The sequence below is a fragment of the Diachasmimorpha longicaudata genome, chromosome 12, assembly GCF_034640455.1.
Source record: "Diachasmimorpha longicaudata isolate KC_UGA_2023 chromosome 12, iyDiaLong2, whole genome shotgun sequence".
In the NCBI taxonomy this organism is placed as follows: Eukaryota; Metazoa; Arthropoda; class Insecta; order Hymenoptera; family Braconidae; genus Diachasmimorpha; species Diachasmimorpha longicaudata.
Genome location: NC_087236.1, coordinates 6,079,927 through 6,102,327, shown reverse-complemented (window position 1 = coordinate 6,102,327; position 22,401 = coordinate 6,079,927). Strand labels below are relative to the sequence as shown.

At 41.5% G+C, this 22,401-nt stretch overlaps 2 protein-coding genes across 7 annotated transcripts in view; one reads left to right on the top strand and one right to left on the bottom strand.

Moving 5' to 3' along the window:
- Nucleotides 1-18,908, bottom strand: part of LOC135167826 (uncharacterized) — a 132,493-nt gene extending 113,585 nt beyond the window's left edge. The window contains exons 1-2 of the mRNA XM_064131411.1: nt 18,704-18,908; nt 17,853-17,986 (exon numbers count right to left, since the gene is read on the bottom strand). The gene's annotated coding sequence lies outside the window, so the exon portion shown is untranslated. The remainder of the gene's footprint in view (nt 1-17,852; nt 17,987-18,703) is intronic.
- Nucleotides 4,479-22,401, top strand: part of LOC135167799 (protein kinase C-binding protein NELL1-like) — a 42,988-nt gene continuing 25,065 nt past the window's right edge. For all 6 annotated transcript variants that reach the window (XM_064131358.1, XM_064131357.1, XM_064131354.1 and 3 more), the window contains exon 1: nt 4,479-5,467. In XM_064131358.1, coding sequence (XP_063987428.1) covers nt 5,122-5,467 — 346 coding nt within the window. In that variant the 5' untranslated portion in view covers nt 4,479-5,121. The remainder of the gene's footprint in view (nt 5,468-22,401) is intronic.

Below are 22,401 nucleotides of genomic sequence, written 5' to 3'. Positions count from 1 at the left end.
TGAAGCTCGAGTGGTATTCAGGGGATTATTTTTCCTATCCAAATTTCGGCCAAGAGAATTGTGCCATGACATGAAAAGAGGTTTATTTGGTTAAGTGTCGTTTGTTTACCAAAATATTCAAAAAATTATCGCATATAATACCACAAGAGCTCCGAAATTATCGGATATTTCCCGATAGGTTCGTTGCAAACAAATGAACGTGTCAAGTTTTCCAGTTTAAAAATCACGAGCGCGAAGCGCGAGTGATTTTTCTGGAAAACTTGACGAGCTTATTTGTTTGCAGGGAACCTTGAGGGAAATATCAGATAATTTCGAAGTTCGAGTGGTATTCGGGGGATTATTTTTTGCATCCAAATCTTGGCCGATAGAATTGCACCATGAGACATAATTTTCAACGAATTGCCATTTAATCTGTCAGATACAATTGAGGGTTACTTCAACATTTGTTTTTTTTTATATATATCAACATGCAAAATTTCCAGTGTAATTTTCAAGAATATCCGCTGAAATACCGTGTTGACTATACAAAATAACGTCGAATGGTGCAATCCTATTGGCCAAGATTTGGATGGGAAAAATAATCGCTGATATTCGAGGTAGGCTATACAAAATATCAACAAATGGTGCAATTCTATTGGCTGAAATTTGGGTGGGAAAAATAATCACAAAAAAAATTCTCTCCGGATAACTTATTGTCGTTTTGTCTAATGTATCTAATGGTCACCGAGTGCCATTGTATGCGCAGTTTTATATGCAAAAAAAACCAACGGAAGACGAGAAAAAATTTTTTTTTTCGGGTGATAAGGAAGAAGAATGAAGCGCTGGCCTTCATCGTGATGTCTACCCACGTAGTTTTCTATTGTCTTTCATAGAGAGGAATAGTTATCGCTGATGGTATTTTTAGATGACCCCTCGTGGCCTTTCGACCATCAGCTGGGTCTCCATCACCTCCAGGAACAGGAGCCTCTATGATAAGACCTCTCTGTGATTGATATTTGCTCGTCCAGGGGGGGAATGGGTATTCAGGGGATGTTTGACAATGCATTCACAGCCAGGAAGATATTCTCGTCCAGGAACTATGACTCGGATTGATCGTCTCAATCCTGAGATATTCTGGGAATCGTTTGTCTGATTAAAAATATTTGTCAATCGCCTCCAGCAGATTTTTGCACAGAAAAAAAAATTAAAAATACATTTCGGATGCTTTTGAGTGTAATTTGTTGATATGGAATTGTCAATTAACGTCGGGACATCATCTGGGGATATAAAAAAAATATCTGCTGGTCTTTGGAAAAATATTTCTTCTCATACTCCATGAAAAAGTTTTGGTATAAAAGAGCTGAACGTTCTTCATCCAAAGTTGGATTATTGATGGAGTGAATCGGTCGACTAAAAGTTTTGGGAGCACTCGAGGAACATGAAGTTCTTCCAATAGCGCATGTGTCCAGGTTCGGGGAGACAGGCGCCGCTGCTTTTTTATTCTATATTTTTTCTTCGATTTATTTCGAATGTTTTTCTTTCTTTTCAATTGGCCCTCGTCGGATCTAGTCCCCTTGGACTTCTTGGAATGATTCCTTGATGGATATGACAGTGCTCATTGCGGTAGTCCACTCGAATTCGGTCAGAGGATGGTATAGGACTGGTGTGGGATCCCTCGATGGTCAAGGGATCGGTATAATACGCAGTAAATGATCCGTGTCAGGCAGCTGCCAATTTTTCACGTGTTTTCGGTCGCTAGGTGGGATCCAAGGGACAGCTCGGATGAAATGGTTATGAATATAAGATTAAAATTAATAAATAAAGCCTCCTCCAATATTGAAAAAGAAATTGTTCCAATTTTTCCCGCGAAATTCCAGTAATTTTTCATTTTCAGTTAAAAAAAAAAATACAGAAGGGATTGGAAATATTCTGGAACAACTCCAGCGATTTTTACTAATTATTATAATTAAGATATTCATTGAATATTTGTCTGTGGGTCAACATTGATGAAATGGTCGAATTTTAGGCCAATTATTCACCGAAAATTTTGAAAAATTCATCTGCAATTCTATTTATAATTTATTCCGATGTTTGGAAAAGGGTTCGGTTTTTTTTTTGCTGGAGGTGGCGACTTTCCTTTGAACCCCTAAACACCACCAGTGATTCACTGGTGTTAGCACCCCCCGAGCTCCCCTTCTCCAACCACCCCCACTCAATTTTTATTCGCGTCACGTAATGCAACTGCGGAAGGGCAATAAGGTAATGACACGATGACGCAAGGGCTGCAGCTTCATCAATGCAATCGTCAATCATCTCAAGGGTGATCTATCAAACTTTCGGGGGATCCCCTAAATAATTTAATTCATTAACGAAACCCCCACACATTCCCGCTGATTTTTCCGTAATTTTCCAAATAACCATCGAACTGAATGCGTTCATTATTCAATAAAAATTCAAATGATAAGATTATGAAGTGCAATTGCAATTAAAAATTTTATAATAACAATTTTTAAGGGAGTCCACGAAAAATTCGGTTATTACCCCATCGATAATTGATTTGAATCATATCCTCTATTCGCATAACCACCCGGGGCATTGAAACGAGCAGTCCGGAAGGGCCCGTGCGCTCACAGGGCCCCTGCCACAACAAGTTGCAACCACCTGGCAGTATATGACCACCCAGTCACCTCCAGATGCTTCCTACCGCCTCGTGTCCACTCTTCGCACCACCTTTACCAAACGGTGTTACAAAAAATTTCTTTTCTCCTCGAGTGAAGGAGTCGCGATGTCACACTCGGGTGCACCCGACATTACCGAACTCTGCGGTCACATTTATCTTCAACAAACCAAGTCTTCTCTAATTTCAAAGACATTCATCTACGCCATTGACATAAACAATTTGTTCTGCCGAAATATTTTCCCGGGAGCGACACGATCTAAGGCTCATTAAATTACATTGTCCGGAATCCTCAAAACATTTTTATTAATTAAATCAAAAATCTAAAGACGCGAATCAACCGATTTTGGAAGTTCACGATCGTCACAAATTAGCGATTAATTATTTTCCGAGAGAAAAAAAAAATCTCAGAATTTTTTCCACCACAAGGAGTGGTCCTCACACCCTTATCTACTACCCTCACATTTACTCTCCCCAATACCGATAATAAATATCTAAAAATCGGCGGTAATCTCTCGAAGATCACGACAAGCTCCAAAAAAAATTTCTCTCCCCAAAATTATTAAAAAAAAAATTGTTAAAATAATTTTTAAAGTCAAGCCCCTCTCCACCGGTTTTCCACCCCTCCCAAGAAAGATCGGCAGTGTCCCGCTGCTGACGATATAGCGGGATAACCCCCGGTCGGAAAAGAGCTTCAGACACGGGGCATCGATTTCGCCCACAGGACGATGGCTTCAGGGTGGTGGTGGCTGGTGGTGGGGTATGAGTGCGGCGAGGGTGGTATTGCCGGTGGGTGGGAATGCCGGAAGGGGGTGGGTGAGGGGGGGTTTACATCGGTGTATTTTACCGCCGGCGTCGGCCGTTCGCTGGCGCTGCTGCTCCTCCCCTCCCACCCGGTGGTGCTCTAGCATCGCCGCAGTACCACACCACCACCCAACCACCAGCCAACAACACGATTTCACCCAGGCTACCGATAGCCCCCCCGCGACTCACCACCGATGCACAAAAATAAGAGGGGAGCCAACTACGATGACACTATCAACGCGAGAGAGATAGAAATTCGGAGTTCACCACATCCCGAGATATTCACCAGCACCTCCAATACCATCGTCTTGGTCGTCTCCTATCCTTCCATCAGCGATACCAAATGTAAATTCCGTCTCTGTCGGTTTCGTTGGACGTTTTTTTTTTTTGTATGACGACGACGCGCGTGCGGGGCAAAGTGGAGCCCTCCACTACTATCGGGTTGGCCCGCTGTCGCTGTCGGCCGGCGCCCGTGTGTTGTACGCGTTACCGCCGATGCTGCCTGGCGAGCCCTCGGCGCTCAGTAGTCAGAGCGCCGTGGCAGTCTTCAACGAGCTCCCCGCCGTGCTATTAGCCAATGCCGGTATTGTGTCCACGTTAAAGTCCAAGACACCGGTATACAAATTGTTCGCCAAGAACATTAAAATTAACTCACAAATATATCGACAACAAACGCCCCAAACGGGAGTGATTAATCACCAGGACATTTATGAGACAGTCACGAGAATTATTATTAATGTGTTACATGGTATTTGATGTTAATAACGTTCAAGAACATCAGCGAGTGCAGTGCCACTGGCGACTTGTACCTACAACGCGGAAGTTCATCCCTTCGTTGTTATTATTATTGAATTTTTTTTTATTTACGATTTTTCGAGAATTGTTTTTTTTTTTTAACTCACGTGGCTCTCATGTTTGTCGTTGTCAATCGTTCAGGAGAACTGAATTGACAGTGGGTGGGTGAATTGGCGGTGGGGGGCGGGGGTGGGTGGGGGGGTGGGGGGGCTAGTGTGTTTGGAAAACCCTAGGACCGCGTGGGGTAGATATTGTGGAAGGGATTTATCGGATTAGCGGTGAATAGTCAGCCCCCGATTGTCGTACAATCACCAGGTGATATCAGGGGGTGCGATTTGGACGATTATCACTCGATTATTATTTTTTCAATAATTGACAATAGCCACTGGCACTGGGGGGTGGGGGGAATTAGCATCGATATTCGATGATAAAATAGAGGGGCAAAGGGAAACGATTGGTTGGTGGCCCCGTTAGAGGGTTTCGCTCGGTGGTATCTCACCCCCTCGTCTGTACAACGTACCTCCTTGAATCGCACGTCAATCATCCGACTTGGCAATCCCCTTTCTCCACCACAATCGGCTTAATAATTACAATAATAATATCCAGTGAAAGTGATAAATTGATAACCAGTGAATGAGTCGTTAAAGTGCGGACAAGTTGACTAAACAAAGTAACAAACGATTTATTATTAAAATACGACAACATCACCGGTCTCGTGTTATCCGGTGTAGCTGTCAGTTACCAGTGTTGGCGATTGGGTTGTGGTGATGCCTCGAAGATCATTTGATCAGTACGTAGGCAAGGAAGAAGCCGGCGTATACCGGAAACGCTGACGAGACCAGTACCGGCTGGGACCGGTCCAGGCCATGATCGGCCCTTCAAATCAAAGGGCACGCACCCATCAGCGTCGTAAATATCCGATAATAACGTGCACAAGTGATGATAAATATCCAGTTAATGGAGATATCATCGATGAATTATTGATAACATCGCGTGATAAATTACGACTTGATGGTGAAACGTTTGTGGATAGTAAAACGTGTCTTACTGGTGCTAATGAAGTGGACCAGTGGAGGCAGACTGGGGTGTATCGGGCCAGTGGATGCTGCCAAAAAAATATACGACGCGAGAGGAGAATTGATAGAACGGAGAGTCACCTATTTCTATTGTTTGCAACCGCCGCTGTATTTATTGCACTTGCATTATCACCAGGTAATTAATTATAATTATTTTATCGATCACAGCTGACGGTGTTATTACCACCGGTGTCATCTTGATGTTTTTTTAAAAATCGGATGAGGGAAATACGAACGAACGAACATCGGTGGAGATGGGGGGGGGGGGGATAACTCTGGTGGCAATTTTTAAACTGCAACTACAGGCCCACCAAGTGTGATACAGTTGACGCAGTTCCTCTTGTCGCTAACGAAATACTCGTGAATATCGTTCGCAGACACTTTCGAGCCGCGCCCACGTACTCATTGCTATTATTTATCCCCATGTCTGCGCTATGCCCGCTGCCAAGTGTATTTTTTTTTTTTTACCGGGGATATAACACATGACTTCAGGAATAATGAGGGAACGTCTCGTGTCCTCGGGTGGAGACGTTACACCAGACGCGGGGATTTTTATCAACCGGGTGAACGGAGATGAGGAGAAATCGCTGGAGGGGGTGGATGGGCTGGGGTAATGGGACTAAGGGGTTTTGGGACTCTTGTTGGGAGCGGTGGGGGACCGTTGGGGGCACCAGGACTTGCGAAAGAGGTACCTGGGGGTGGAAGAGGCTGTGGGGAGGGGGTTGAAGGGTATTTAGGGGGAATATGCTTTGGTGAGGGTGGGGGAATATTTTTATGGTTAAAAATGGCGGGCTGATATTTTTTTTGTTAGAGACATTTTAATTGGAAATATTTATTTTCAATGTCAAGTGTTATTGACAGAAAATGCGTGATTAATCTGTGCACTTATCGAGACTGTTGAGTGCTGCGGAGACGTTTAGTCATTTAATGGTGCAATAACTGGGATGATTCGCTTGATTGAAAAATTGATCAATTTTTACTCGCTCAATGATTTTCGGGTGGTCCTGCCTACCGCAGCAATCGATTGAATTCACCGGGTCAATTGATTCAGCAATTTCATTCCAGGAATTTATCCTCGGGTGATCTCACGTTAGTCTGCCCTCGGCAACAGTAAAATATTTTTTATTGATAATTTTTAACCGAGAGATAATTTTTTTACACCCGAATTTCCCACCAAAAAAAACCCTTCCGACTATCATTGCACCTTAAAAATTAATTAACATAATTAGCCCAACTTCTAGCTGCATAAATGCACTTGATGGTGTAGAATCTATCGGGGTCTTCTCCTCGATCAAAGCTCTCAGCTTTTTCGGTTTGAGGAAGGAACCGGGGGAATGGATAGGCTCTGTCGCTCGACAACATTAATGTGTTTACAATTATTTATACCCTCGGCCTACGAGAGGGGGAATTATAAACGTCGTGAGTATTTTTTAGCACAGTCTTTTCGTATACGGTGGGACCGCCCAAGGCGTTTGTTGTATATCACTGAATCCACTTCGATTCGAGAAAAGAGAGGAGCCGACGGCGGAAGCCCCTACCTCTTAAATTTAGACATTTTATACAAACTGCTCACAAGTTGTATTCTTTCTATAGTTTTTAGAGATCGTTTCGATCAGCTCTTGAGTACATCGTGCCACGATTTTTTTCACCGGATCGTCCGCCATCTGGGGACCCGCAATTGCGAGTTTCCACGATTTTTTAATATCAATTACATAATACATTATAAATTGTCCTCCTCTCCAGCCGATTTCGCCTCATTATTTCCAGCATTTGCTGCTGTAAAAACCGAAAAAACCCGAAGACTCTCACGATTTATAGGGTTTCCACCCAAAAATATTCTAACAAACGTCTTAATTAAATGAACTTTATTTTCGTGCTCAGACACAATTCTGAGAAAGGCCTCTTTCAAGTTTAATTCGGAAAAAAGGTAACGAGATTTTCTTATTTGAATACAAAAGAAATATTTGATCTTTCGGTTCACTACACTTTGGAATGCGCCAGCGAGAGGATAAAAATCGAGGATTCCTGGGGATAAAAACATCCCTACCCCGCGTGGCGCCTTGTGGCCCCAGTCGATCGAGTTAAAACCCCTTTTATACTTGCGATGAAAAGAAAGTCTCGAAATACTCGCTGAGGCGATTTAAAAGGAGAGAAAGAACATTTTTCGAAGAAATAGGAGAAGGGACAGTCGAGGGTGCAGACGGCGCAGCCCAAGGTGCGTCGACCCAAATTTCGTCGGATGAAATCGCTGTTGAGACGATCAAAAACTACCCGGGTGACCTTGTCAGTCCTGCCAGGGGATAATAAGAAAATTCTCGGTCCATTTGCGTGAGGGGGGAAGGGGGAGGGGGGAGATTATTTCCCACAGGTTCTATTTTGCCAGCCGACGTCTCGTCATCCCCATCTCGAGATATTATAAATATTGATCTTTAAAATTTTTTTTACCCGAGGGAGGAAATTGGAGGAGCGATTTTTACCACTCGCGCGTGACGGGAAAAATTCCGGGGAAAATCTGACTGGAAATATTTCCAAAAAATAATTAAACCCCAGAGCAATTTCCAGGAATTTTTATGTGAAAAAAAAATGGAAGTTGGACGTGAATTATTCCGGGAAAATTAATTAAATCTCAGGACAATTTCCGGGAATTATTTCTCCGGTAAATGAATAAAATTAGAATCTTTTATGAGCCGACCCAAATTAAATCCTTAAAACTCCCCAAATTGTCTAATCTCTAAAATAGAAAAAAGAAAATAACGACAACAACGACACGTGAAGAAACAAATAAAACAAGCTAATTGCCGGAGGAGAGCCGACAGTCATCTGGGAAAATACGTGCTTAGGTGGTAGAGAGCAAAGAGGTAAAGTGACGAGTGGGTGGAATGGAAGTATAAGTGGAGAATGAAGGCACCCGTGAGGGCACCAGGAGGCAAGGTACAGCCAGTACACAGCAATGGCTATGACAGCTGGCTGTCACGGCTAGTGCTTCGGCCATGTGCGCTCACCAGTCATCGTACCTTATATCTAAACTCATTCGAGACTGCATTTCCCCCATGTCACCCTCATTTGCCATCACATTGCGTGTACCTCCCTCCTCTTCTCTCACTCGTTACTTTCTCATTCTTGTTCTGTTCCACCTTCTTTCGCCGGTTTTTTTTTGCCCTCTTGTTACGGAAAAATTAACCGTCTCCCCTGCGATGAACGCAAGCACTCGACTGTCAAGGGCTCTCGGAGGTCCTTTCGAGTGTCAAGTCCTTGGGGGTGAATTGGGTACGAGACGGGGGGGAATTACTCGAAACGAAAAATAATGGACTTTTTTCTGGCCCTTTCATTATGATAATTTTTTCAAAGTATTTTCACGACAAAGAAAACGATTTGTTAAAGGGGGAATTTATCAGCTGCCGATTTATGTTTTTATTCAATAAAATTTCGATTTTTACGGCGAGTTAATGCGCGGAGAAAGAAAAAATCGGGAAAAATTGTGGAATTATTGCGGAAAATTGGAAAAAAAATTCCCTAACAGTCAGGAAATATTGTGGAAGGATCAGAAACAATTCCGGACCATAACAATAATTTTTTTATAAACTTTCAGAACTTTTTTCCGAAAAAAATCGCCTCACGATTTTTCCTGAAGTTTTTTTCAATATTTTTCAGTCGGAGAAAGGCAAATAAAATCTAATAAAATAACAATTGAATAAATGAATAGATAGATAGATAAATCAATCAATCAATCGATAACAACCATAAATAAATCAATATTCCATTTGAAAAACAATTGAATAAAAATTTCACTTTCCAAACGAGCCCTGAAAATTCCCGAATAATCAATTTCCATTACAAAACGTCCGCAATACTTCCTAATGCACTTCCAATAATCAATTCCCCCATTAATCCCTTATTTCCACTACAATATTAATTACCACAGTCCTCCTACCCCAGTTGATCCCCCGGCCATTCGCTAAAATACGATGGCCTACCCTAACACTCATTCAAATCGCTATTCTGTAGAGTCCGACGATGTAGGTTGAGCCATTTGTCAGTGACTGCCTTGAAAACCCTCTCACACAGGCATACCCATTGGAATAAAGTGAGAGAATCGATTCGCGATATCGCCCTCCCTTTCCTCCACCCCCTGGCTCAGAGATACCATCTCAATCCCGTAATTGCGAGCCACGAGTTCCCTAACACTACGATCTACGAAGTAATCCCTCTAATGCGATGTGTTTGGCTCTGCAGACATTTGGTATAAAATAGGGCGATAGGGCCTGGGCATTGAAGGCACATGTTCATCACTGCAAGTGTTTTAAAATTAATCAAAAATTTTTTTATTCGTTATTTTAGTAGCGAAGGGGTTGATGGCGCCGAGTCGATTCCAGTTTTCAATCATTCGGGGTCCGTATCTCCGATTCTAAGGGGAATAGCAAAATTTTTGTTAGAATACTTTTTGTAGAGCAGAAAAAGATCTACAGAAAAGGTCATGACAAAAATTTTGCTATCGACCTTCGATTTCGAGATAAACTCCGGGAATAAAATCAGAAGTTCACGAGAGTCAATTTCACTTGATAGATTTGTTAATGGTGATTAAAATATATTATTCACGTGGATATTGTGGATATATTTTAATTAATTATGGCAGTCATGTAGAGGATGACTATTTAGCACATGAACTGGGCTGAACTCCTCCAATCAAACTCTATGAACTACTTCGATAAAATATCTTTCACCAGGAAAAGTTGAAGTCGAACTTTCGTCATGAAATTTTGTATTTATCATAAACAAAAGGACAATTTTTTTATGACGATACAGCGACGCCTCACATCAACTAAAATTAAATGAATTTTTGAGATGTCTTCTCTCCTCATGTGCTTTCGAAATTAATTAGAAATTAATTTATGAATTTTTTTGAATGTTAAAAAATCAGAAAGATATTCACAGCCAGCGATAAGGTGGATACGGCCCTGTAGTGTGTCCTTCGATTCCGTCCAAGTCTTGTTCGCCCGGGGGTGTTTTGCAACCCGTCGGGGCAACGTAGGCTAAGGGGTGCGGGGGGGTATAAGAGGCCTTTTTAACCGTGGTGGTTGACGCTTTACACCAGCATAAAAGCAACAAAACTTCGACCTATTGTTTGTCATTGTGGTTGAGGAATATGTGGAGTTACACTGGCCGAGGGGTTGACGGGGGGAGAGTTTTGCCGGCATGGTGGTGGTGAAACGCCGGCTATTGGTTGCTCGGGGGTTGCATAATGCAGCCAACACCGAAGCGAAATGTATAGTCCAACTTGGCAGGGCGTTGACTTCGAGAACGATTCAACGGTGGAAGAGTTGAGGAGTTTGTTTGGAATTGTTTTGCTTTTTTAATGTTACTTGTCATTTTATTGGGTGAGGGGTTGCACCGTAGTTAGGGGTTACTTCGATGTTGAATTATTTTTAAGTTCGCAGGAAGTTTAGAATTGTTTACCATCGGGAACAGAATCTTTTCAGTTGAAAAAATTACTGTCAACGTGAGATATTTATTTCCAAATTGTTTATTACGACGGATTAATTTTTTTTTACTTGAAAAAAATATTATTCGGACTATTTAAATAACAATAGGTACATAGAAATGTTCGTGGATACCCCTACGGGGCAGAACGGGCCGTTTGAATCGAGTGAAGTTATTTTAATTTCGCGTATTTGTCGAACGAGGGAAATTTTTTTTTTGTTTATTGATGGAATATTTTTTTTATTTTGAAAAATTCATTTTGACGCACAGACGCACTCCTTCTCCGACTTCCCGGGGTTTCCTCGGGGTTCATCGATCGCCCCCAATCATCCACAACTCAGTCTGTCCTTTTGTCAAATGATTTTCGAAAATTTTTCCCCCAATTGCCAAAGGGTTCGTCGGGGGGGTGGGCGGGAATTTGCGACTTGTCAAAGGTGTTCGGAGTGAGCCTCTTCATGTGCATTTTCTAGGTCGCATGACGCAGCAGGGAAGGTCAGGATTGGTTCAAGTCCAACGAGTCGTTTCTATAATTAGCAAATTTCCGCGCCAGCCCCGCAACGACTGTCGGCCTATCGTCAGTGCCAAGTATTCGTTTATCTAGACTCTCTCATTGTTACCCCTCACATAATTTTTTGTGGTACCGGGGGCAGCGATCGCCATTCTGTCATTACATTGGTGATTCCGTTTCGTAATATTACGGAAATTGTATCAAGTAATTAGCGAAATAGTCCTATTAACCCTCAATTTAATTGATAAAAAAAATTATTGATAAAATTTATTTCTTATCAATTGTTGAGCGATCAACTGTTGGGTAATTTTCTTCGGTTGATAAAAAAAAAATGGAGGAGGGTGGGGTTGAATTTCATCGAAGAATATTTTTTAATTTCGCGATTCCGGTTTTAAAAAATGAAAAAAAAATTTGATATATTTTTTTTTCATTTCTCTTTGTGTGAGAATTAGAAACATATACTTCCCACACTTGTAGTCCATATGTACTGAGGTAAAGCGTGGGAAGATCGTCAATCCTAGACTGAATTTTCACTACTTCAGTTTCATTTCAACTTCAACTTTACTTCGTAAACACTTCCTAGACGTAACTCGTAACATTAAATAATTTATGGCCCACGAAATTCGGATAATTGTTTATTTCACTGGTGATCGTCCCACAACATCCATAAAATTGTTTATTTCCGTGAGAATTGGACCACTTCTTTGAAATTTAAATGCAACTGAGGAAGATTAACGATTTTATTCTCAACAAAAAATCAATTTTCTCGTTTATCGTCTCGTAGACTCATCAGCTGTTGGCAGACTCCTGCCAACTGACTGTCTCTTGACAATCGGGTGGAGCAATGAGTCATCGACGGTTCGACAGATCGTCTGGCCTCAGGAATAGTTCCGAGAAGTTCCAAAAAAGCTGGAGGTGAATGTGAATCGAGAGAATTTCATTTTTATTCAGAGAATTTTTTTATTCCCTCGTCCCAGACAAAAATTAAATTTAGGAGCGTCATGTGCTCTTGAAAATTTACATCTTCCCATCTCTACTCTACCGGAAAATTTATATTATTTATAATAACACTGCTAGACACTATCATATTTTAATTATTTTCATTTTGTCAAGATTTTCTGGCATCGAAAATATTTCGGATTATTTCCAGTCTGCACTGAAGCTTCTGTAATTCCATCTGAAATTTTGATTCGCGTATGCCCCTAGTGGTTGTGAAATGTATCAAAGCTCGAGCTTATTAAAACATTCACCGGAGGGGAAGGGAAGGAGTAACAAAAATAGTCCGGCTAGCGCTCAAAGAGAATGAGCATTTTGCTTTCGCAGGCGACACTAAAGCACATCTAAATGTCTCCGGATGGTAATGTGGCTCGCAAAATTTTATTGCAAGTGACTGGTTCGATTCTGGGGTCCATTTAACCCCAATTGGGGTTCACGGCCGGTATTTACTATTCCATAAGGCGAATTCGCTCCGATCCGATATCTAAACTCGATCCCCACCTTTTTCCTTCTACTTTTTATCCTTGAAAAATTCATAATTAGCCTCCTGCCCCCCAATTCCCCAAATTACAATTTTTAAATCGCATATTCAACCCTTCGCTCTCAACTTAAAAATTCTACCTCGCAAAATTCGAACAATAAACTCATAATAAATTATTCCTCGACTGAAATGCCCCGAACGAAAGCTCCGTTACTCGACCCCCAAAATAGAAACTAATTTAACCGCTTAAAAAATCCCCAATTACTACCACAACCTCAAATGTAAGTTAATGCTCCTCGAACCAATGAGATAGCCCAAAAATCCATAAAATTACAACCTTCCACCCCACCCACCCCTGGACTATTTTGTTGTCATGATTAATGATTTCGCCGATATTTTCCCTTCACCGAATACGGAAATTTATTTCCAACCAATTAATGTCACGACTCATCACAATGCACTCGCTATATGCACTCACTTATGCAGTTGCACAAGCCCTTCAGCAGGGCGCAACTGAATATCTCGTGGCTTTTTTTTTTATCCCCTACGAGCACGCTCCCTGCGGGTTTTACGATCACATCGTAAATGTCCGCATGGCGGAAATTGATGGACCTCTATATACGTTCTATTTTCCCCAGGCACACGGGGCCTGCAAAACTTACGAGTCTGTACCATCGGTAATATTATAGCACACCCAGCGGTGCTGTTAGGATGTTTCCAAAATTTTTCCAACCCTTTCGCCAGTGCACACATGCCAATTCCCAGTCGCCCACACTTCATGGGCATTACGATGGGTTATGCAGCTCCTCAGAGTTAATGCACTCATGTGAAATTCTGGTTTATTGGTCTAGGGTGGAGAAATTTTTGATTTAGTACTCGCTAGTTAGTTTCCCATTGTTCATTTTACTGTTTAAATAAATGAGGGAATTTCAGTCGACTTTTACAAACATTTTTAATTAATTAAATTTCATTAAAATTGAATTCCGCATCCCATGTGATTATTTTTCAATTTTTTATTGATATAAATAGATACATATATCATGTACATAATATTTTATATACATTTTTTTTAGTAGTTTATATTTTAAGGTCCTGTGAGCTTAGAAAATTTTTTTTTTTCGGGTTTGAACTGATATTTTCAACCAAATAATTAATTATCCGCCTGTTAATGATTATTGAAATATAATTCGATTATGTTTTAATTATTCGTGAACTTAATTCATGTTCACCGTCAAAAATACGAAATTAAATACAATTAAACTGCCGACGATGAGACGTCTTGAAGGCTCAGTAGAAACAGACACTCGGTCAGACGCATCTCCGTTACTTCAATTTATGTTAATTTTCCTCGCAGCTCTCGACGTCACGTCTTCACAATTACTCAATTAAACAGGTTCAATAGATAAATCGCGGGTGTAACACCTAATGAGTCTCTCTATGCGATTTAATAAGCTCTGGATAAACCGCGAATAGCCGTAATAAGATACCGCGATAAATATTCACTGCGCAGCCGAAATAAATCATTTGACAAATATGACTGTGTTTCAACCGATCTCGGGCTGTTTATTTTACCCGCACACGATGATTTACTATCCGCGTACAGCGGTGGACTCAGTGTTTTGATTTTCCCCGCAGTGCTGAGTTATAAATTCTTCACTTAGTACTCAACACGCAGCCTCCATAACTCAAACTCACCGGCGGAGTTTCTCTCAAAGGGCGAGATGGGGATAATAAAATTGTCGCCAATTGATACACGCTCATTTGATACGTTATTTTATTGGTTTACTCACCCAGATTCTACGTGGAAGCATCGCCGTCGGGTAATGTGACTAGGGGAGTTGGCAAAATTGTTTTTCTCCTCAAGATCTTTTCAAAATCTTTAAAAGAATTAACAGGAGGTCTTTGACAATATTTTTATCGGATGTTCTCGATTTTATTTTGCAAAATATTGCAGGGGAGTCTCTCGAAAATGTTTGCAAATAAAAAAATAATGTTCTGAAGACTTTTCCCTATTTTTTTTTAAAGATCTGAAGAATTTTCTGGAGGAAAAAAAATTCTGATGATTTTTCTGCTGTTTTTGGGAGAATCTGAAGGGTTTTTTCAATTTTTCTTGGGATAAATTACGTGACAAATTGTCTTTATAAATGTTAAATATGAAATGAGGGGAACTATTTAAATGCAAAAGTGTTGTGCAAGCCAAGTGTCCTCTGGAGGACCACTTGGATTGAGTAGACGTAGCATCCAATTCTCATCTACAATTTTCCGCCCTTTCCACCGGCGCCAGGTTAACTCCGCCACTTTTTTCCACCATTTTCTTTATTTTCCATCTCTTGGCAAGCCGTCGCCTCACCCCTCCATCCTCCATTTTACTCCACATCTGACTGATCGCGTCTGGCGTCTCATCCCTTTACATCAACTCCACTCGCTGACCTTTTTTTTCCACCTCGTTTTTTTTTTCGCTCCAAACAACTTCATGCTGTTATCAACAAACACTCCTCGCAATTTACCGAAATTGAACTAGTACTGATTGTCGACAGGTGTAGGCAACCCCCGGGGCGCTCTGGTTGATTTTTTTTTGGCCAGTGTAACTGCGCCACCGAGTAAGGTCACCCTCTGGATCGCAGCTCCTCTCGATTATTGTGATAAGGTGGATTTTTGTCTATTGTGAGGGATAATGACACGCAGAGAGGTGACCTCGGTGTCAGGGGCGTCTTACAGTCGCCAGGGACGAGAAAATTATATTGATAAATTAACTGAAATTGACATAAGTCGAGTCATCTCCGAGTAGAATTTTATTTTACGATTTTGTGAATTTTTATTCCTCGTAAATTTTCTGTTCCTGGAATTTTCCGCAGGTAAAATTACGGGGAAAGAACAGGAAATTTTTAAAAGTAAGGGAAATCCGGGGATTTTTTCCCTTCGACCCTTCCAACAGACGTAAAATATTGAAGAAAATACGTTACTCCCCTCACAATCCAATTTTCCTCGGATATAAAAAAAATCGTGTTATTCAGTGAAAGAGTGAATGAAATGTGGGAAAATAAGCGCTCATACTGGAGACGTACAGCAAATACGAGGGAAAATATTGACGAGCTTTCATAATTGAATAGTATTGATCCAGGCATCCACATTCAATTGAAATTCCAGAGTTCGACTGAATAAAATACCGTGTTTTCTATGTGGGCTGGATTCAACATGAGAGAGCACGTTCATTCAGTGATTCTCCTCGCTCTCCCCCAGACACCGAGTGGTGCATCCTCCGGGGGTTGGAAAAATTCAAAAACAACCCCCCCAAAGTCCCAACCCAAGACCCAGATTTTTCCCAATTTTTTTCGTCTCTTCCACAGAAAAGAAAATTCCCCGGGAACAATTTCATTTTTTAATGAGTCACATTCCGTCAATACCTTCCTTTTCCTCCCTCGCTCACCCCCAATAAAAAAAACCCTTTCATTTTTCATCGTCTCTCAAATAATTTTTTCTCAAAATTTCGTCCGTCGGCGGCACGTAAAGGCAATCACGGAGGGCGTCCCAGGGTGAGAGGTCCCTGAACAGGGCGAGCCAGGGGGGGGGGAGGAAACGGAAAATAATGAATTCACGAGCCACCACCCCCCGACTACCCAACCACCTCAAACCCCCGGCGGCCCGACAGCCCTAAGGAAGCCACTGTGGATGAGATTACTCCAGAGTTGAACAAAATTCTCACTCGCTTTTGATCCTATGACCTACTTACCCATTCCATCCCGTTATCATTCTCTCATTTCTTACGCGAAAAATCGATATCTCGCTCCGTATTTATTCCCTACCATCCGCGTTATAACTTTGGAATTATATGTAGGGCGAAGGTTGAGGTGGTTTTCCCCGGTTTTTTAAAATTCAATTGAAGGCAAATGGAAACACGAATTCCGTGACGCTTCGGGAAAAATGTGTAGCTCCCCCCTGGGGATTAGTGGATTACGACAGGTGGTACTCGCAGGTAGATTCAACGGGGTGATACACATTGCCAGCTGGTGCAAATGTGTCACACGGCCACATGAATAGGCATGAGAAATTCATTTTGTGGATCAGCGAAAGTCTGAGGATTTTTTTCACGTGATTTTTTTTTGTCTTCACGATCTGGTTTAATCCAGTCATCAGGGGATGATTATTTGTGGAGTGATTCTCAGACAATTGTCACCCGAATACAATTACACAATTCGCCAATTAATTCATCATTATTTGAATTTAATTGGATTTTACGAATTTTTAAATCAATTAAAACCACCAAAAAAAAATTTAATTCATCACTTAATTTTTTTTTGCTTTGGAAAATTGAAATGATCGATCAATAAATTAAATTATCGTTAATAGTGATGAGTAGAGCTAGGCAACATCAATATTTCGAAGAAAAAAAATTTATCCCATCACTTTATCCCCCGGAAATCCAGAAAAAAAATTATCTCAATGCACCAAAAAATTGAAAATTAAATTCGACCGCTTCTCTTCGGAAGGAAAAATTGAAATACTGTCACTAGACTAATGACCTCGATTTCCTTTTTGATTGCCCCCTCCAATAAAACTCTCGCAATCATTTCCATCTGAGTCCGGAGGTTCTCAGAAGATATCCAAATTTGGCGAATCGCCAATAACCGTTCGTTACATCCGATTCCCGTCTAGAAGCAATAATGGCGGCCGAGGTCAGAGGCGAAAGAGTCGGGTAGTGTATAGAATTCCATAAGTAGTCCGCAGTGATCATAACCAAGTGCTGGAAGCACTGGAGATCGTCATGCGAGAGTTATACCCCACCGCGTTATGCCAAAAAAGTGAGGAGTCTCCGACTCGCTATTCCCTGGGTTTCGCGTAGCTACGAGCCTCGAATCCACAACTACGCGGAATTTATGGGGTACTTTGATACCCCATCGTTTCACCATCTTCCCCATGGATTTTTTTCCCCTCAAAATTGTGTCAATTATTTTTTTTCAACGTTGGGAATTCGCTAGCGTCCAGCGCTATCTCTTCATCTCGTGTGTCGCGAATTGGATATTAAATTTTTATGACTGAACATCGTAAAAGTAATCTTACCCCTGTTAATAATCCTCTAGTTGGTTTATGGTGGTTCTCCTGAGGGGAAAAAAAAATTTCTGGTTTCCAGAATCACGCGAACAGCGACATTCGCCAGATGCAGAATTTTGTTCCTCAGTTTTGGTTGAAAAATTCTATGAAAAAAAAATATTACACCATAAAACACAGCATATATACCTATACCTACAGACATATATACATATATATATTTAAATATTCTGTCTACATAAAAAAATGTCCAACTACAATAAATTATGAGAAATACTTATATCAATTTAATCGCATAAAAAGTAAATTTCAAATCTCATTAATTTTAATGAAGTGATCCGTCGAAATCACGAAACTTCTCACAGTTGATGACCTTATTCTCGCTCCTCACATGTGGTCGAGTGACATAAGGAAACAGAATGTACCCGAAACCACTGAATGACATCATTAGGAGCATCAGCGGTCTTATGTTACGTTTCCTGTCCGACTGCCGAAGTTTCGCATTCCCCGGAGGCGGATGGATCTTGAAGTTTTATTACTTTGATTTCGCCTCTGTCCCCTTGCAAAACTTCTCCGAAATATGCTCAATGAAGAATGCAAAAAATAACTCCGGATGAAGAATAGACCGCCAGTAAATTCACTTCGTAGACGAAGAATTCATTAAAAAAATTGCATTCCCAAAATCCGCGTCAATTAATTAACATCAAATTCATTACTAAATTCCCCCCGAACATCTCACATTTGGAGACCCCACAAGTGAACAATTTCATCCGCATTTCCATCCATTAACCCCCCGAAATAACCCATCGAGAATTCTCCTTCATGTTCGATCAGCTCAATCAATTAACATCAAAAATAATTACCGCGGCGTCTTTAATTATTTAACAACCTCCGTATTCGCTCCTTCACCTCTCTCACGAGTACATCCACTAACTTGACAACTTTACACTCCACTAATCCCCACGTCACTCCCCCTTTGCCTTAAAATCCCGCAGAAGCTTGAAATTTCATGTGTCACTTCTATTAAAATTTTTGCATCATCTCGGAAACGACCAGGCGCATCGTCCATTCCTTCTCCCCCCCCCATTCCCCGCCCCCAGCCTAATGTGATACAAAACTGCGGTAGGAAGATGGGGATGGAGTACCGGAGGAGAAAAAAAAAATTAATGTCTCTCGGCATTCGGCCAATTCAACGTCCGTTGCATTCTCGTAGCCATTCACTCCGTATTATCCTCAAAGATTATCCCACTCGCGCCACATGACCACGAGTAACCCCAGTAATAAAATAAAAATGAAATCACTATTTTCCTTTCCTCCCCCTCGAGCTGTTCCCCTAATGATCCAGACGAAGAAAGCGTCGAGTAGAAAATTACCGTCTATTTGAAACTATTCCACACTGTTTAACCGTAAATCAACCGGTGGGATCGATACGTGCACTATTTTTGAGTCACGATCGTCAGGGATTATGGCTTTTTGAACTGTCGCGTCTGCATGTACAGGACTCACCGTCACGCGACGACTAGACGTACAGTAATTTAGTGCTAATTCAATGTCAGGGGGAGGTGATAGATTTTTGCTTCTCAGAAATTCCCGTCGATGTTGAATTTTTTGTCCGGATTTCCGGACGAAATTTCGATTTTTTATATTTCCTGGCTCCTCTGCCCTTAAAAAAATATCACCGCAGGACAAATTACCACATCGTTAATCATCTGCCTGAGGTACAGCGAGAAATATTCGCTCATTAATTACGGAATAGACTGGAAAACGTGACGCGACAATATCGTAATTTTTCACAGTAGATTCAGTTGATTAAAAAATTACCGAACCTTCAGAAAAATTTCCTGGTGATTCGGTAAAATTCCCGACGAGTTATTTCGCTCCAGAATTACGGAAAAAACGTAATTTCTCCTGAATATTTCTCTCCCTCTCGAGGGGGTGGTTATTCGTCTCATTATGATAGGGAAATTTGGAAAAGGGGGAGACGTTGACGGAATAATTTTTAATTTAGGTCATTGTGGGTTTAAAAGAATTGAAAAACTTTGGGGGAAATACCGTTTCCAGTTGGCCAAGTTCTCCTGGATAAATAAAGGAAGAAAAGCGGCCTAATTCCTTATCCACCGAAAGCTCTCGCATGTACCACCAACCCACGATTCTTCTGAAGTTCTTCTCCTTTCTTGAGTCGCCAAATTGATTTTCCCTCGGTTAAAGGGGATCTCTTGTCGGATGAAACAGAGGATGAGAGACGTAGTCGACGGAGCGTGATGCTATTTCCTCAGGATCTTTTGAGAATCGGCGGGATTTACCGACAAAATAGAGCGGAAGAGGGAAGAGAATGGCATTGACTGTCGTGTACTGGAGACCGGGGGATGACGAGATTTGACGATGATGGAATGGGAGGGGGACAGATGGCGTTGTCAGAAGGGATTGCCAATAAGTGGAAGGATTCACTCTGATGATCGATATTGAATTGGATTTTTCTTCAATTCCCTGAATTTAAGGTGCATTGGAAGCAGATGGGGGAGGAACACTCGAGAGATTTATGATTGTGACATTCCTCGGGGACGATGTACCCCACAGAAGAATAATTCACGTAAATGTGGGATGAAAATTGATAAATAAGGGTAGAAGATCTCCCGGTTGACGATTTTCCCTTATTTTTGAGAAATTTTAATTAATTAATTTACTCAGAATAATTTTTAAAATATTTCCACTCTCTCGTGTAGCAAATAAAATCCATAATTGCAAGTTCATTGCTCATCTGCAGTAGTAATTTCGTGACAGACAGACGGGTGATGTAGGACAGAGAAATTCGACTTTCTCAGGTTTCTCATTCAATGGCACAGAAAATTGTTCTTAATTTCAAACTAAATTGAAAGAAATTCCTCCTCCTGACGTTCCCCACATGAATTCCTAGTTCTTCGAACCGTCAACTGATCAATAACGACTTGACATTTCCCTCAATTCGTTCAAACTACTTCCCTATCGATCCGTCTATTAATTCCAGTCGTGACATTAAATGTTGCACGAGCTCAGATTCCTCTAAACGCTTGCAAATCAGCGGAATTCATGACCCGAGTAGTAATTGCAGGGCAACGTTTGAAGGGCTTTCTGTGCCAGTAAAAAACGGAAACTAGTGTTCGGAAGTTCAAGAGTAGGACACGTACAATTCGCTCCTCTGAACCGAAAGGTGAATTCAGAAACTGGTTCACACGACGAGGAATCAGGGCTCGGGGCACTCATTCAGACTAAAAAAAGGCGAAATTAATTGCCCCTTTCCTCATTAATTAAAATTATTTTGTAGATGAGATTGTGTCCCTTAACTTTCTCCACCATTTCCCCCTTATTTTCTCCCACACCCTGCGGTTCAAACCGCATTAACCCCCAAATTTTCAAAAAAAAAATTGAAAGCACAGTCGTTCACCTGGAGGAACCTCATGAGGTGCCTCGGAATAAGGGCTGGAGTGAGCTTGCGCTGGAAAAATATTTTTATCTAAATCTCGTTTGTAGTTGGGTCAGGAAGAAAGACCTCGTCTTCGGAAGAAAATCGCACCGATTCCGATATCGTCCCCCCTCTCCCCCTGGAACAAATACGGCGCGTCCGGGTATTATTCTGGTTTACGGAGACCGGAAGCGAAGGGGCACTACAAGTGTGAGCGAGAGAAAGAGAGAGAGCGAGAATGTTATCCGGAGCTTTCATTGAGTTCACTGGCGCAATGCGGGATAGCCAGACAACATGGCGCACCCCTCACTCCTCGTTTTTCCCCTGAAAAACATCGTCTAGCAGCACTCTAGCCCCCCTCGAGGCCACGTGACGATTATATGCGTAACGCGGTTGGCGTGCTTTGGCTTGCAAATTTCACATTTTTTTTTCTCCTTTCTCATTGAAGGCTTTTTACAATTCTCCTTTTTTCACTTCTTTATAACCGCCTTTATCAGCGACCCTGTGATCTCCCATCATAAAACATTCGCCGGGGGCTTCCGGTTTCGTGCCGGAAGATTCTGAGCTTTTTATTTATTTTTTTTGTGCTTTGGTGTCTGTTTAATTTGGTAAAAATTCATTTTTGGGGAGAACAGTGGGGGAAATGCTCGGAAAAATATTCTGAAGAGCTTTTTCGGGATTCTCGAAGATCTTCAGGGGACGAACCCTTTCAGAAATAAATTTAGAAGCTCTAGAGAGCTTTTTTTTTATTCGGGAATTTTTTCGACCGTCAAATTGTCTCATTCACGACATTTCGGTTCTTAATTGTCTTCCGAAGGTCGTGAATACCTCTTCCGGCTCTTCGAAAGCTCTTCCCTCCTCCCACAAGCTTTTAAAATGTCCCACAAAAAAATACCGAACCATTTCACCCCTCACCACCTCGTAAAAAATGGCAAAATGGTCGTGCTTACCACACCCCCTCCACCCCCGCGACGCCGACAATTTCCGATTGAGGAAATTGATCTCATTCCAATTTCCCTCGTGCTTGCAATCCCCTCACACTCGACAGTGAGGAAATACTTCTCAACGTTAGTCATCATAATTATCCGCTTTGGCGGTTGTATGTGTGTGTGTGTATATCCA